General features: G+C 37.3%; 1 protein-coding gene across 2 annotated transcripts; it reads left to right on the forward strand.

Annotated features, from left to right (window-relative positions):
- Positions 1-2,917: 2,917 nt before the first annotated feature.
- On the forward strand, positions 2,918-11,001 carry si:ch73-364h19.1. Of its 2 annotated transcripts, none has more exons than XM_024272485.2 (5): positions 2,918-3,505; positions 3,939-4,048; positions 7,429-7,506; positions 7,621-7,794; positions 10,088-11,001. In XM_024272485.2, exons 1-5 carry the CDS (start codon positions 3,433-3,435, stop codon positions 10,268-10,270), a joined length of 618 nt encoding a protein of 205 aa, XP_024128253.1. In that variant the 5' UTR covers positions 2,918-3,432; the 3' UTR covers positions 10,271-11,001. The 2 variants fall into 2 exon arrangements, with proteins under 2 accessions (XP_024128253.1, XP_024128254.1); XM_024272486.2 differs by having other exon boundaries at positions 2,919-3,505; positions 7,624-7,794; positions 10,088-11,000.
- The last annotated feature ends 1,602 nt before the right edge of the window (positions 11,002-12,603 follow it).

The following is a 12,603-nucleotide window of genomic DNA, read 5'->3' on the forward strand; positions in this document are numbered from 1 at the left end:
GAAAAATAGGATTTAATATTCTAGATAATGTATGCCTATTGTGTGAAATCTGTAAAGAAACCAAGAAAAATCTCCCATAATTGTAATTTGGTTAATATTTTTGGAAGCATTTATTTGATTGACTTTATATAGTTTTACTTTTTGAAACTGAGATCCAATGTTTTGTTTTTTGATAATGACTTTAATTTATTATGTAAGTACCTTAAAAAATGTTAAGCAATAAAGCTATAGACACACAGGTTGTGTTTCTGTTTACATTAAATATTTGTTTTTTTTTCTTTTCTTTTTTACTAAATTGTATTACTTTTGGGGATTATATTTGCCCTAAAGTTTGTGACTTTTGAAATGTAAGTTAAAATAAATAAGAGAAAAAGCTTGGTACCATCCATCCATCCATCTTCTTGACCGCTTCGTCCCTTTCAGGGTCGCGGGGGTGCCGGAGCCTATCCCGGCTACTGATGGGCGAAGGCAGGGTTCACCCTGGACAGGTCGCCAGTCTGTCGCAGGGCAAGCTTGGTACCACTTAATTCAAATCAATCTTTATTTATGTAGCACTATTCAAAATACATTTTTTACAGCAAAAGCAAAAATTTAAAGAAAATTAACTGGGAAAAAAAATCTTAATAAAGGTTTTTGAACAGGCCTACTATTTATTGTCAAGGAGTGCTAAACAAGGAAAAAATAAAACACCAAACATAATTGCACTTACTTTCTGTGATATATATGATTAGATGAACACTTTATCTCCATATTAATTAAATAAGAATGACAGTAAAGTGCATAATTTCAAATGGGAAAACACAAGGGAAAACACATTAATTAAAGAAGACAATAAAAATACTAAAAACCCCATTACCCCTATCATTTATTTATTTTGCTTGGGATTCCAGTTATATAATTTATTGTGTAAACAGTAATCTCAAATGCATCTAATGTCAAAAATAGTCTAACAGGAAGCAGCAAATTGCATAGAAAACTAATTTTAGCTTCTCGTCCAGGTGAGAGAAGAGGTGATGCACTTCCTTATAACAGGAAGAATCAAAAGGCAAAACAAGGTTTAGGAAGAAAAGGTTTCATGGTTTGGTTTTGGAAGAGAGAGGACAAGTAAAAGACACCAACAAGCCCAAATTACAGGAATACATGCACCGGGAAAGAAGAAAAACATGCAGTTAGTCACTTCAATGATTGTACACAGAGTCAATATAGCGATCAAGAGTTACTCAGTCAGGTCCCAAATAATCATAATGAAAAATGTAAGTGGCTTTGGTTGGTTTGGCTTTGGCATCTATCTAATTAACTTTTTCTACAATAAATTTAAAAGTTAGAGGTTAAGGCTTACTAATCTAAAAGAAAAAATCTGAGCCCCCTTCTTGCATGATGCTCTAACATGTGTATTCTTTTACCACTGGAATCAATCTCCATTCATCTGTTTTCTGGGGAAAACCACCTCCTAGATTTCCCAGCACCTGCTCTCACTACAGATCACCGTGTCATCTTCAAACCTCTCAGTCCTGTCTAGCCTCATCTGTCACTCTGTCCATCACAAGAAGGGCTTGAAGCTGATCCTTGGAGCAGTCCCACCTCCACCTTGAACTCTTCTTACAGCTCTCGTAGCTGACCTCTACTTCTGTCACTTCAGACTTCCTCATGCAAATCACAGCTCCTTTCTCTGTTCTCTGTCATGGATTTTTTCTATTTCTGCATAATGCAGCCTCTTCTGACCTTCTCTGCTTCCCCCTGAGGCATCCTCAAGGCAAACATTGCACCTATGGTTCTCTACTCACATATACTTAAAAGCATTGAAACATGCTGGAAAGCGTCTAACCAAACACAGAACCTTGTGGTGCACCGGGATTGACTGAGCTGTGTCTGCGTCATTTATATGAAAATAGTAAAATCTATCATCCTCATTTTTCACTCCCAGATTTCAGTAAAGTTATGAATGCTGGACAAAATTACAATTGTGTAAGATTATAGTAAATTATTTGGATCCAGGGATCCACAACCTTCAACGCTAAAATAACCATTTGGGCAACGGCAGTTTCATTTATTTATGCTTTTGTGAACATAAGCCATTCATTTTTAAAATGTAGTTTTCAAACATTTTTAATAATTGAACAACAAATAGTATATTTTAAATTATTTAACTATTTTTAATTTATTTTGATTTGACAGCAGGAAGTACAAGTTCCTTTCAAAATAAAATACATTTAGTGTCAAAGAAAGCTCGTACTGATGCAGCAGATTTACCCGCAGTCATCATTATGATCCATTTATGTACTTTAAGCAAAAGGTGCTGTTAAGGAGCAGAAAATAGCATTTATGTTAATAATAAACAGTTTTTAGAGGATTTGTAAAGCACACAAGTCCTCTTGATTTATTGTAATATCAGGTGTGGTTGAAAAAAGTTCATGTTATTGTTAAAAGATAACCTCATTTAAAAAAATCAAAATTAACAAACAAACTCATAATTTATTAAAATCATTAGCATATTTATTCAAAGCCAAAAGGGGAGCATGTGGCTCTGGAGCTATATTGTTGTTAGTGAAAATATCTTTCAATTTTTCTGTTTACTTTAAAAATGTTCCTGCAGTAAATACAAAAAGTAATATTTTTCATCAATAAAGATCAAGCAAAAAGTTGAAATGTTAACAAATCAGCGTCTTTACATGGCAAATCAATCTGAATATCTGCAGAAGGAGTTGAGAAAGAACATAAATCTTCTTCATAAATGTGTCAAAATAAAATTAAATGCTGTTTTAAAATTATACAAATGAATTAAATGTGTGGAGAAAATATTCATTTGATTTTGTTTGACCACTTAAATCAAAATAAATGATGTTTTCCACAGTTTCCATCCATGAATACTAATGCTACATTTAGCGTCTTTGTTTGTATAGAAATCCTCTCAGGATGGGACCCCTACTGTTTCCAGGGTAACGGGATTCCGGCTTAGGCATGTTGTGGGTTAACCCAGTCTGGATACTTTCATGAAACAGGGTTTTCACCGCTTCTCACACACACACTTAGATTTCATAAGAAGGCAAATAGTTTTATGGCGCTTGCCAATGATCTCCTCTTCAATATGTGGAGCCATTAAAAAAACAATCAATGGCAATTAGTGCTGCTTGGTCCAAAGCGCAGAGCTGGAGCGACGTCACGCGCTTTTGGAGAGGGCGCGTCGATGCGCTTTTACGCGCCCATATAGCCGCGCGCGGCGTGTTTACGGAGCGAGAGTTTTCAGATCAGGACTTCCAGAGCGCATGAGGACTGTCTGACACCATGTCCCGGACCGAGCAGACTTTGAAGAGCAGCGATGGATTCCGTGTCCTTTTCTCCGTCTAGGACGTGAAATGACAGGCTTTGAGCCAAGACTGAGGCGCTCTGGAGGATTTCTAAGCCGGGGATTCTTTTACAGTTTCCACAAAGGAAATGTCCACAACTGCAAGTCCAACCATCTCCTCAAACCTGATAGCCGACCAACTCACGGTGGTCGCTGCATCCCGTAAGTACATCATGAACAAGGCACAAAACTTTTTATATTTTTCTGTCAATATTAATAACAATCAATGTTCTAATATAAGGAGTTTTATTGTTCACATTTAGTGTGTTTATTGTCATCTAAATAGACAAATGTAAACTTTTATTTACTATTTGCATTCTATATTTGTGTGATTAAATGATCTTAAAACCAGTATCTTCAAACAAAATCTTAAGTTAATCATGTTGGGACATGTTTTTGGAGCAATTATATTTTTTGGAATATTCTAAATATTTTTTTCCCCTAGGAAAAAAAATCATTTTTAACATCAGAGTTTGGAGTTTTTTAATGTGTTAAATAGTTTTAAATAAAGTTTTGGATTAAATAAAGTTGCTTATTCCTTTTAAACAATATTGACAATATAGCAGCAATAAAATTTGATTTTTCTTTTGAACAGTTTCTTCTCTGGTGTTCTTTGTGATCATTGTGGCGCTGCTGTCTACTATTTACCGCAAGGATCCTCACTGCTGCAAACACCGCTCCTATCAGGACCCACATGCTGCTGCGGTGAGTTGTTTGGTGGAGGAGAAATTCTCTGAAAGTGATTTTTTTCTCTCTGAGCTGTACATTCAGTCCTGCAGCTCAGCATCTGGGACTATAGTAGTGCTGCAGCAATAACATTTGAGGGGAACTTTTGTAGCTTTAGTGCAAAAAAAGTTGAATAAACTCAGTTTGAATTACCATTTTTTTACAGTTAGGTATTAAACTTGCACAAATTGAACTCAAAAGTGATTTTTATTATGTGTGTAAAAGAATAAATAGATAAATTCTTTTTGGAGATAACTGTCAGTAAATCCGTTGGAGGAAAGCGTTTGTTGCTTCCTCTTCCTGACCTGTCCTCCTCCTGCATCGGTGGCAGCGGTGAGGCTTTATCTGTGAACGCCAGAGACGACTACCTCCCTCTTTCAACAGACAGGAAGCTGTGTTCGGTGAAAAGTTGTTTCTTGTTATTTACACCCTGATCACTCTGAAACTCTTGAGCGTGGGCACACACAGTACAGCTGAAGAGCTGACAGGTCAGTGCAGGAAACCACTCGTGACAAGCTGTAAACAAAGACCTGTAGGTATTGGGTAATTGGGTTTTTCTCAACAAAAAGGTTGAATACGTGAAAGCAAGTGTAGATGAGTCCTGGTTCATAGCCACATACCTTTCCCTGCTCCATGAATGGAAGACAGGCCCCACTGTGGGTGTTGGGGACTCAAGAGGGACAATGAATGTCCTTTAAGTTGAAAAAAAAAAAAGAAAAAGAAAAAGTGCAAGGCCGCAGAGATCCTCCCCCGACTTCGACGCTGATTTTACACGGTTGTGCTTTTTCACACTGACTGACTCAATGGCAGGCGACAAAAGAACAACCCCTCCATTCTTTCCTCCTTCCTGAGGACGCTCTTCAAAGTACAAACCAGCGAGGGGAAAACGGGACCTTTGTCGTCACCTTTTCGGTGCCATCTCTCCCTCTTCAGAAAGTGCTGAGGGTTATGGCAAAGGTCGTGGCTGCCAGTCGCTCTCACAAGTGGGAATGATGTCATTGTTTGTTTTTTAGCCTGGGAAAATCATAAAGTCCTGACGCAGCTTAAACTGAACGCTCTGCAAGTCGCTTTTTAGTATTAGTGGCTTTGAATACCTCTTACTGGATTTAATCTCAGTCAAGCAACAAATTGACTCGTTGTAATGCCCTCTCAAATGACATGCGGCGGCATCATGTGCGCTGGAGTGTGCTCGTTAGCAGGTACATGCTGCAAGAACAAGGGGAGAAGAGAGGCAGTGAAAAGACCTCTCTCTCGGTGGGGTTTGTCGCCCGGGGACCCTCATGACTCACTGGGACGTCACATTGTTCTCCTCACAAAAGGGGGGACTCATTTAGACTCCAGGCAATTCACTGGTGTTTCTGGTTAACTTTTTTAGGATCCCTGTCCTTCATACAGTCAAGACACTAACAGCTCTTGTTCTGCAGGGAGGGGCTGCAAAGGGAGGGGCAAATCTGAGGGTGGTCGTCGTTTTTTTTCTTTTACTGATAATTTATGGCGGTGCTAAACTGGTCCGGGTCTGTGATGGGGAAACGAGGTGTAAGAATCGGTCAATTGGGCTGAAATGAGTAGATCTTTGACTGTTTGCAGGTGGACAAACAAGGGGTTGTAGTAGTGATGGGCGATATGTGAATACATATTGTGTGGGCGATAGAAAGGTATCTATCGTACCATTTCTCTTCTGTTTTCTATTGCGAACTTTTGTGAAAAATGTGTTTTCCTACTAAGAAACTTGAAACTGCTGTGCACTTTTTCTCATTTTTAACGATTCAGTTACATGTTACTTGAAAAAATAAAGTCAGAGAAAAGTAAGTAATGATATTTTGTCTTTTTTTTTTTAAGAAAATATATTTTATTGTGGTATATCATGATATATATCATAATTGTGATGTCAAATAATTTACATTGTGATAAACGATTTTTTCCATATCGCCCATCACTTGGTTGTAGTGTTCCAATCAAACTGTAAGCTAATTGTTTCAGAGAAAGTTTAAAAATACACTCCAATCATCTTTAGACGTGTTTTAAAAGCGTTCCCAGTGGTCCTTTAATTGTGATTATGCCATTTTTAGTCAAAATAAAAAAAAATGATTTTTTTTAAGGACATAGTTTCTGCAGAGCGGCAGTAGTTCAAATTCGCCTCAGAGTTGTGGGCGGAACTATTGGCATGGAGCACCTATTGCCAGAATGTGGCATATATAGTCAATTGGAGCAACACCACCCTATTTTACGTTACCGAGAGTTCTCTGTTTACACTCTCACACTAGCTTACAGCCCCTCCCAACCCTCCCATTACCTGTGCAACAAAACGGCGAGCAATTTTGGAGCTATCCAGTCATACAGTTTAGAGCCAGATGCCAGCTCAGATGAGGAAATCGAAGCGGTACAGTCCAGTATTTTTAGCATTTCAATTGTAAAATGGACCCATTCAACAGTTCTGACCCGTACCTCTTGGGGGCTCACATCTGTTGTAGGTCCATAGAAAAATGGAATGGGACGGTTGGCTGTTGGCACCCGCTGATTGGCAGAAGGTGATGACGACATTAGAAAGTGCTAATGTTGCACTAAGCCAGCGATTCTGTTTCCCTCTTTAAAGCGGTATTCTTCTGAATCTTCTTTCAAACAACATTAAATTCATCTTATACAGGATGTACCAAAAGTAAGGAAGAAAAAGACGAGCTGCTGCTGGATGACCTCCGTTGCTTTTCTAGTCATTGCACTACAATGACGGAACGACACGCTAGTGTTCTACACCACGCATGTGTCGTGAAAACAAACCATTCAGCGGAAGCGAGGCATCACTGAGGGGAATTAACTGGTCTGTATCGTATTACTCCTTACCGGACCAAATCGGACCAGACCCCCAGTTTGTCTACAGGCGGATGCAGACATTGATTACCAGAAATGGAATCTTCGACCAGAACTGGAAAAAACCCAATCGGTGAAAATAAAAAGCTTCATTTTACTTGGTGACCTTACAATTATGTTTTTTCCAGGTTTACGATTACATTTTTTTTACAATTTTGATCAGTTTTGGGCCGGGGTTTCTGATGATGTCGGGTGCCATCTTTCCTGTAGCCAGGTCCCTCTCAAATGGGGCGGAGCAGATGGCTTCTACATCCCAAATAAGCTATTTTTAAATTTGAATTTTTTCATCTGCTCCTAATTCACAGTGATTTGAATAAAGAAGCACTCAGAAACACAGTTTGGAGCTTAATTATCTTTATATATGGCCTCCATCATGAGAAAAATGCCACAAAGACAGCGTCATCTGCATATATGAGCACCTTTATCGACAAGAACACCAAAAACACAAAACAACAACAGATTTTACTGATCAACCTCTGTTGATTATTTTACAGGATGATCCTCCACAGTATTACAACAGCAGGACCACCTTGGTGGGATCCCCGTGTTTCGAGCAGGACAGCAATACCCAGGTAAGTCATGCAGACAGGAGGATGTTCTGCGTGACGTACTGCAGTCTGTTAGGAGCATCCTCAGCTGATAAAAGCTTGTTTTCTGCCCATCCATGTGGCCTGTGTGCTGCTCAGCAGGCAGGTGAGCTGTTCTGTGTCGGCCTGCCCTCCAGCTACAGCCTGCCCACGCTAGAGGCCCCCCTGCCGAGGCTCCCCACCTACGAGAGCGTGCGAAAGAAGGACCGCCAGAGGCAGATCCACATGATGATCGCTGACCGCTTTGGCCTCAATGCGCCCATTGTGACTGAGGTAGGATATAATTAGAATTTAAGGCCGTGTCGCAGTAAATGATACAGTTGCAAATTCCCCAACAATGCAGCCCTTCAGAGGCTGTTGCTAAGTTTGAGAGGATGATCTTTGAGTTCAAAACCTACTTTTAGCCAATTTTTAGAGATACACCCCAGCTTGGAAACAAGTGAAGATTATAAAAGGGTAAACTAGTGATAATTTGTTGCCGTGCAATGTCAGAAGAGCTTGTTTAAGGATTAGACTGCCTCCAGAAAACAGTAAACAGGATGCTCTATCGGCTCATCTCATGTTGTGCTGGCAACCGTGCTTTTCGGTCTCACCGTGTTGATCTTTCGCTCCAGAAAACGCTTCAGCAAACAAGGTAATGAGAAAAAGCCACATCAAACATAATTAAAGCCTGAATCCATGAGTGCAAACAGAGCCCCAGAACACAGCTTTGTCCTTGTGACTGCACTTTGTCCCTCCTTTAACCTTTTTTTTGTTTGTTTAGAAACTATAATATGTCACTCAAACATTTTTTTTGGATCATCACATGAAAAGACGTTCCTTTATTTGTTTTACTTATTAAGGCAGGAAGACCTTTCAGCTTAGGGTAGCAGACAAAAGGGCAGGGCTGTGGGGTTGCTCCCGTCTCCTGGGGGGTCGCCAAGCAATTAAAAGATAAGAACTCAGTCAGGGAGTGTGAATCTGTTTGATTTTATCTGTGAGATAATGAAGAAGAAGAAAAAAGTTCCTGCCAGCTGAAGTGGGAACAGATTAATTGAGAATGTAAACACAAACAGGCTCAGATTTCGAGGTTAATATCTGCAGCCACTTTTAGAAAAATTGAATCAGCTGCAGTCAGTGATTTAAATGTTGGTTATATCAGAATAAGTAAACATCTGCTACATTCTTCATTTATTTATTTTGTAATAAATAAATAAAGAACGTTAACTTCTGATCTGTTAAAATTGTCTTTCTAATTTTTCCTAGAAGTGAGTGTCATTCAACCATGTGACCAAAACATCCAGTGCTGCTAGATTAATGGAAAATCTGTTTAATTAACTGTGACTTGGAAAGTGAGTCAGAATGGCTGTAATATTTCATTGCAGTCATATGCTCAGACAGCTGAAGAACAGAGTTAACATCGAGACTAAATACCACTTCATGCATAGTACAAACATAAGAGATATGAGATGATTAGAACTTTGAAATAATAAAGTTTATGCAAATGAAAGATAAGGAGTTGCAGATGTGGCATCATAAGCAGCACAGCATGTTTCACGTTGTAGTGTGGAGTAAAAACCCTTAAAAATGCATGGTAGATTGAAGTACAATTCACAGTTAAAAGGAATTTTTGACAGTATAAATCAAAAAAACAAAAAAAAAAATGACATCACAGTGGACAAAATGTCAAAAAAGTAAACATGGGGCTAAAAAAATGTTTTTAATCCGCAAATAAATCCTAAAACATATGTCAGTGATAAACACATTTAGTTTTACAATTATTATGGGATGGCGACTGGACCTTCGCCCATTTTGTGGGAAAGTGTGAAATTTGGCGATTCAAATTTTTTTGCAAAATATGGGAAACAAAAACTTTTGTTCGAGTTATATCCACAAAATTTCCCACACACGCTGCCAGGTTAAATCCAAAGTTTTGTTGATTTTGACATTTTCAAAAATCACTTTAAGAACCAATGCATTGTGGTCTTTATTCACTAACGTACTAAGCATCGATGCACACTGGTTTTCGCAAAGACTTCTGGGAGATTTCTAGGGCACTCGATTTTGAAATTGTAGATTCCAACAGCACCACAAAATAGTGATCGCTCTACATAGACTGCTATGTAGTGAGTGGGGAAGGAATTCGGACACAGTCTGAGTCACTGAAAATGTCACAGGCAAAGTTGAGTCCCCTCGCCACGTCTGGCGCCCAAATCACGCCACAAGACCTCAGATCTCGTCTGTACATTAACTTAACATTGAAACTAGACGCCCCTTCATGCAAATCACATCAGGTGTGAATGCAGCTGTAGAGTTATCATTTTTAATTGCATGTTTTACTGTACTATGATACTAGTCACTATGACGCATCACAAGTCCCCCTTTTGGGTGTTGGTGCTGCTTTCCAAATGTTCTGTTATTTCACAGTTAAAACAGCTGCTGTTCGTGTTTTTATAAATCTGAGCAGCAACAATTGCATTTTAAGCTTGAAAAACAACAATAAGCTAAAATGATTTGTTTTAGGTGTAACTTTGAACCCAGAAAATAACGTTTTTTTTTTTTGTTGTTGTTTTTTTTGTTCTTGCAGCCTCCTCCTACATATGAAGAAAGCATCCGGCAGTCTGTAGAGCTACCGTACAACATTTTCTCTCCAGGTTTGGACATCCTGCATCCACAGACTTTTTACTCCAACACCGGACCTGTTGATCACAGGGAACCAGACCAGCAACCCGGTTCTGATGCCAGCAGCACCGTTCTGCCTTCAGTGTGATGCTGGGATCCAGTGGGATGAATGTGGTAGAAAATTGATTATTTTTATGCAGATTATGGTCACAGGTAGACCCAACTCACTGATACCTCAAAAACAAAAAGTGTTTTTGCTAAGAGAAAGCTAATGTTGATCATGGGCTGTGGAGAAACCAAAGAAGAACCAAACCGCTCCAGGGATGACTGAGTCCACATTGAATATACTTTGAGGCATTTGTCGCACGCTTATGTGAGGATGTGTCAAAAAGAAACGGAAATTATGGACAAAGGTGGCTGGAACATCTTGAAGAAGACACGAATGAAGAGACAACAGGGACTACTATGATGCTAACTTTTTTTGTGATGTTTATTGTTTGTTGGGGAATTTTAGTTGTTTGACTTTCTGTTCTTTGAAATCTTCTTAAACTTGAAATATCGGTTGTTTTTGCAAACATTTTGCATGGAAGCAACTATAAAAGCTGATTTTTTTAAGCATTTTGGAGAGGTTTCAAACTTCTCCAAAGTAAATGTTCAGACCAGAAAGCAAGAAAGAAAGGATTTTTATTAGATCTACATCTACAATCACGTTACCTCAAGTGATTCTTCTTAATGACAGTTTATCTGATGCATTTTTGTCTTTTAAATCTTTGTTACATCCCATGAATTAATGTAATTTTAGTCAAAAAAAGGTTGGTATTTATTTAATAAAAAAAGATCACATTGTGTACTATTTCTGTGGGAACAAATTTAATAAACTCTTTTGTTATTGTTATTTTAATGGTGTTTTCAGGGGCGGCAGATTTAAAATAAAAAAAAGGAAATCAAAGTGTTCAATGGAAAACTAAAAACGAGCAAACCTGAAAATGTAACTAAAAATGTGTTTTTAAACTGGAACGTTATTAACAATTTATTTAGGAAAGTCTATAAATCTTCTGCTTAATGTCTTAAAAACAAAAAAAGCCTAACAATTATTAAACTAGCCTCTATTGCAAATTAACTATTATTTCCACGCTGAAAGAAACTTTTTTGAACAACTTATTAGGATAGAATATTTAATTTTTCTAATATTTTTTTTACTATTTACTTTGTTCAAAATTTTTTACATTTGAAAATTTAAATTAGTAACATTTAAATCTAGAAATTAGATAGGATCTTTTGGATTCTGGAAAGTTATTTTTCACCCAACAGAGGTTTTGTTTGGTTAGATTAAAGTGAAATCGTGTGAAAGAATGCACATTTAAGTGCTTCTCTGGACACTAATTTCATGGTAAATAAAGAGGAAAGAGCTCACACTGTTATCTCGATACGCAAGCTACTTGAATGGGAATTTAATTATGGAGAGAAAAAAAAGCAGATTCTTTAAAACAAAACAGAGGCATTTTGTTTTGGAAATCCCGGTTTGGGATCTTGGTAGCCTTGGGGCAAAACAGACCATCATGACTGCATTTTCTCAGAGAAGACAGTGTGTACTGTTGTCACAATATGGAACTTCCCTTATAAATGACTTGGGTCAATTGCATTGATCTTATAATGTGAAAATGTGTTTTCAGAGTAATACATAAACATATTAGTGTGTCATGACCTTCTAAATAAAGAAACCAAGTATAAATAGACACATTCTATCATGAACAATGGCAACATTATGAATGTCCAAATAATCATCTTATGTTCCCTGTTTCAACAAAAAAACAAACAATTCCATCAACTATCACAAAGAAAATATATTTTGTGTTTCATACTTTATGTTTCTAATTATTTTCTATAATAATGGAAATAATTTTTAAAATATTTTCCCTTGACTTTGAAGTTGGTGCAACATAAGCAGTCAAAGGTCACTCCTACATGTCTTCTAGTGATTGTGCTTATTTTATTTTATTTTTACTTATTTTTATTTTATTTTATCCATGTGGAAGAGAAAAACAAACACTTCTCCCTGGTGGCCAAGATGTGTAGAGACCTGAACACTTTTAAATTGTTAGCATTTTCTTTTCATAATAATAATAATAATAAAAATGAAAGATTTGTTGACATCTAAAATAATTTTCCACTCAAATGTCCAGATTTTAAAAAAATGAACAATCAAATTTAGCTTAAAAGATTTCTAGTTTGTTACTTCTTGTTACATTTTGCTTAAAAAAAGACTAAAAAGTCAGGGGGGCTAGGCTTTATGAGCTGTAGGCTTGTCAATTTTTAAAATAATTGAATATTTACTTAATTCAATTGTTATATCAGAAGGATATTTGCAATTTTTTTTTGCTTATTTCTTCTTATTTTTTTTTGTAAAAAAATATCTCACTAAGTTAAAACAAAAACACATTTAATACATCGTTTGAGTCGTTATCATAGTAAAAATAACTT

Source organism: Oryzias melastigma, linkage group LG8, assembly GCF_002922805.2.
Source record: "Oryzias melastigma strain HK-1 linkage group LG8, ASM292280v2, whole genome shotgun sequence".
Taxonomy (NCBI): domain Eukaryota; kingdom Metazoa; phylum Chordata; class Actinopteri; order Beloniformes; family Adrianichthyidae; genus Oryzias; species Oryzias melastigma.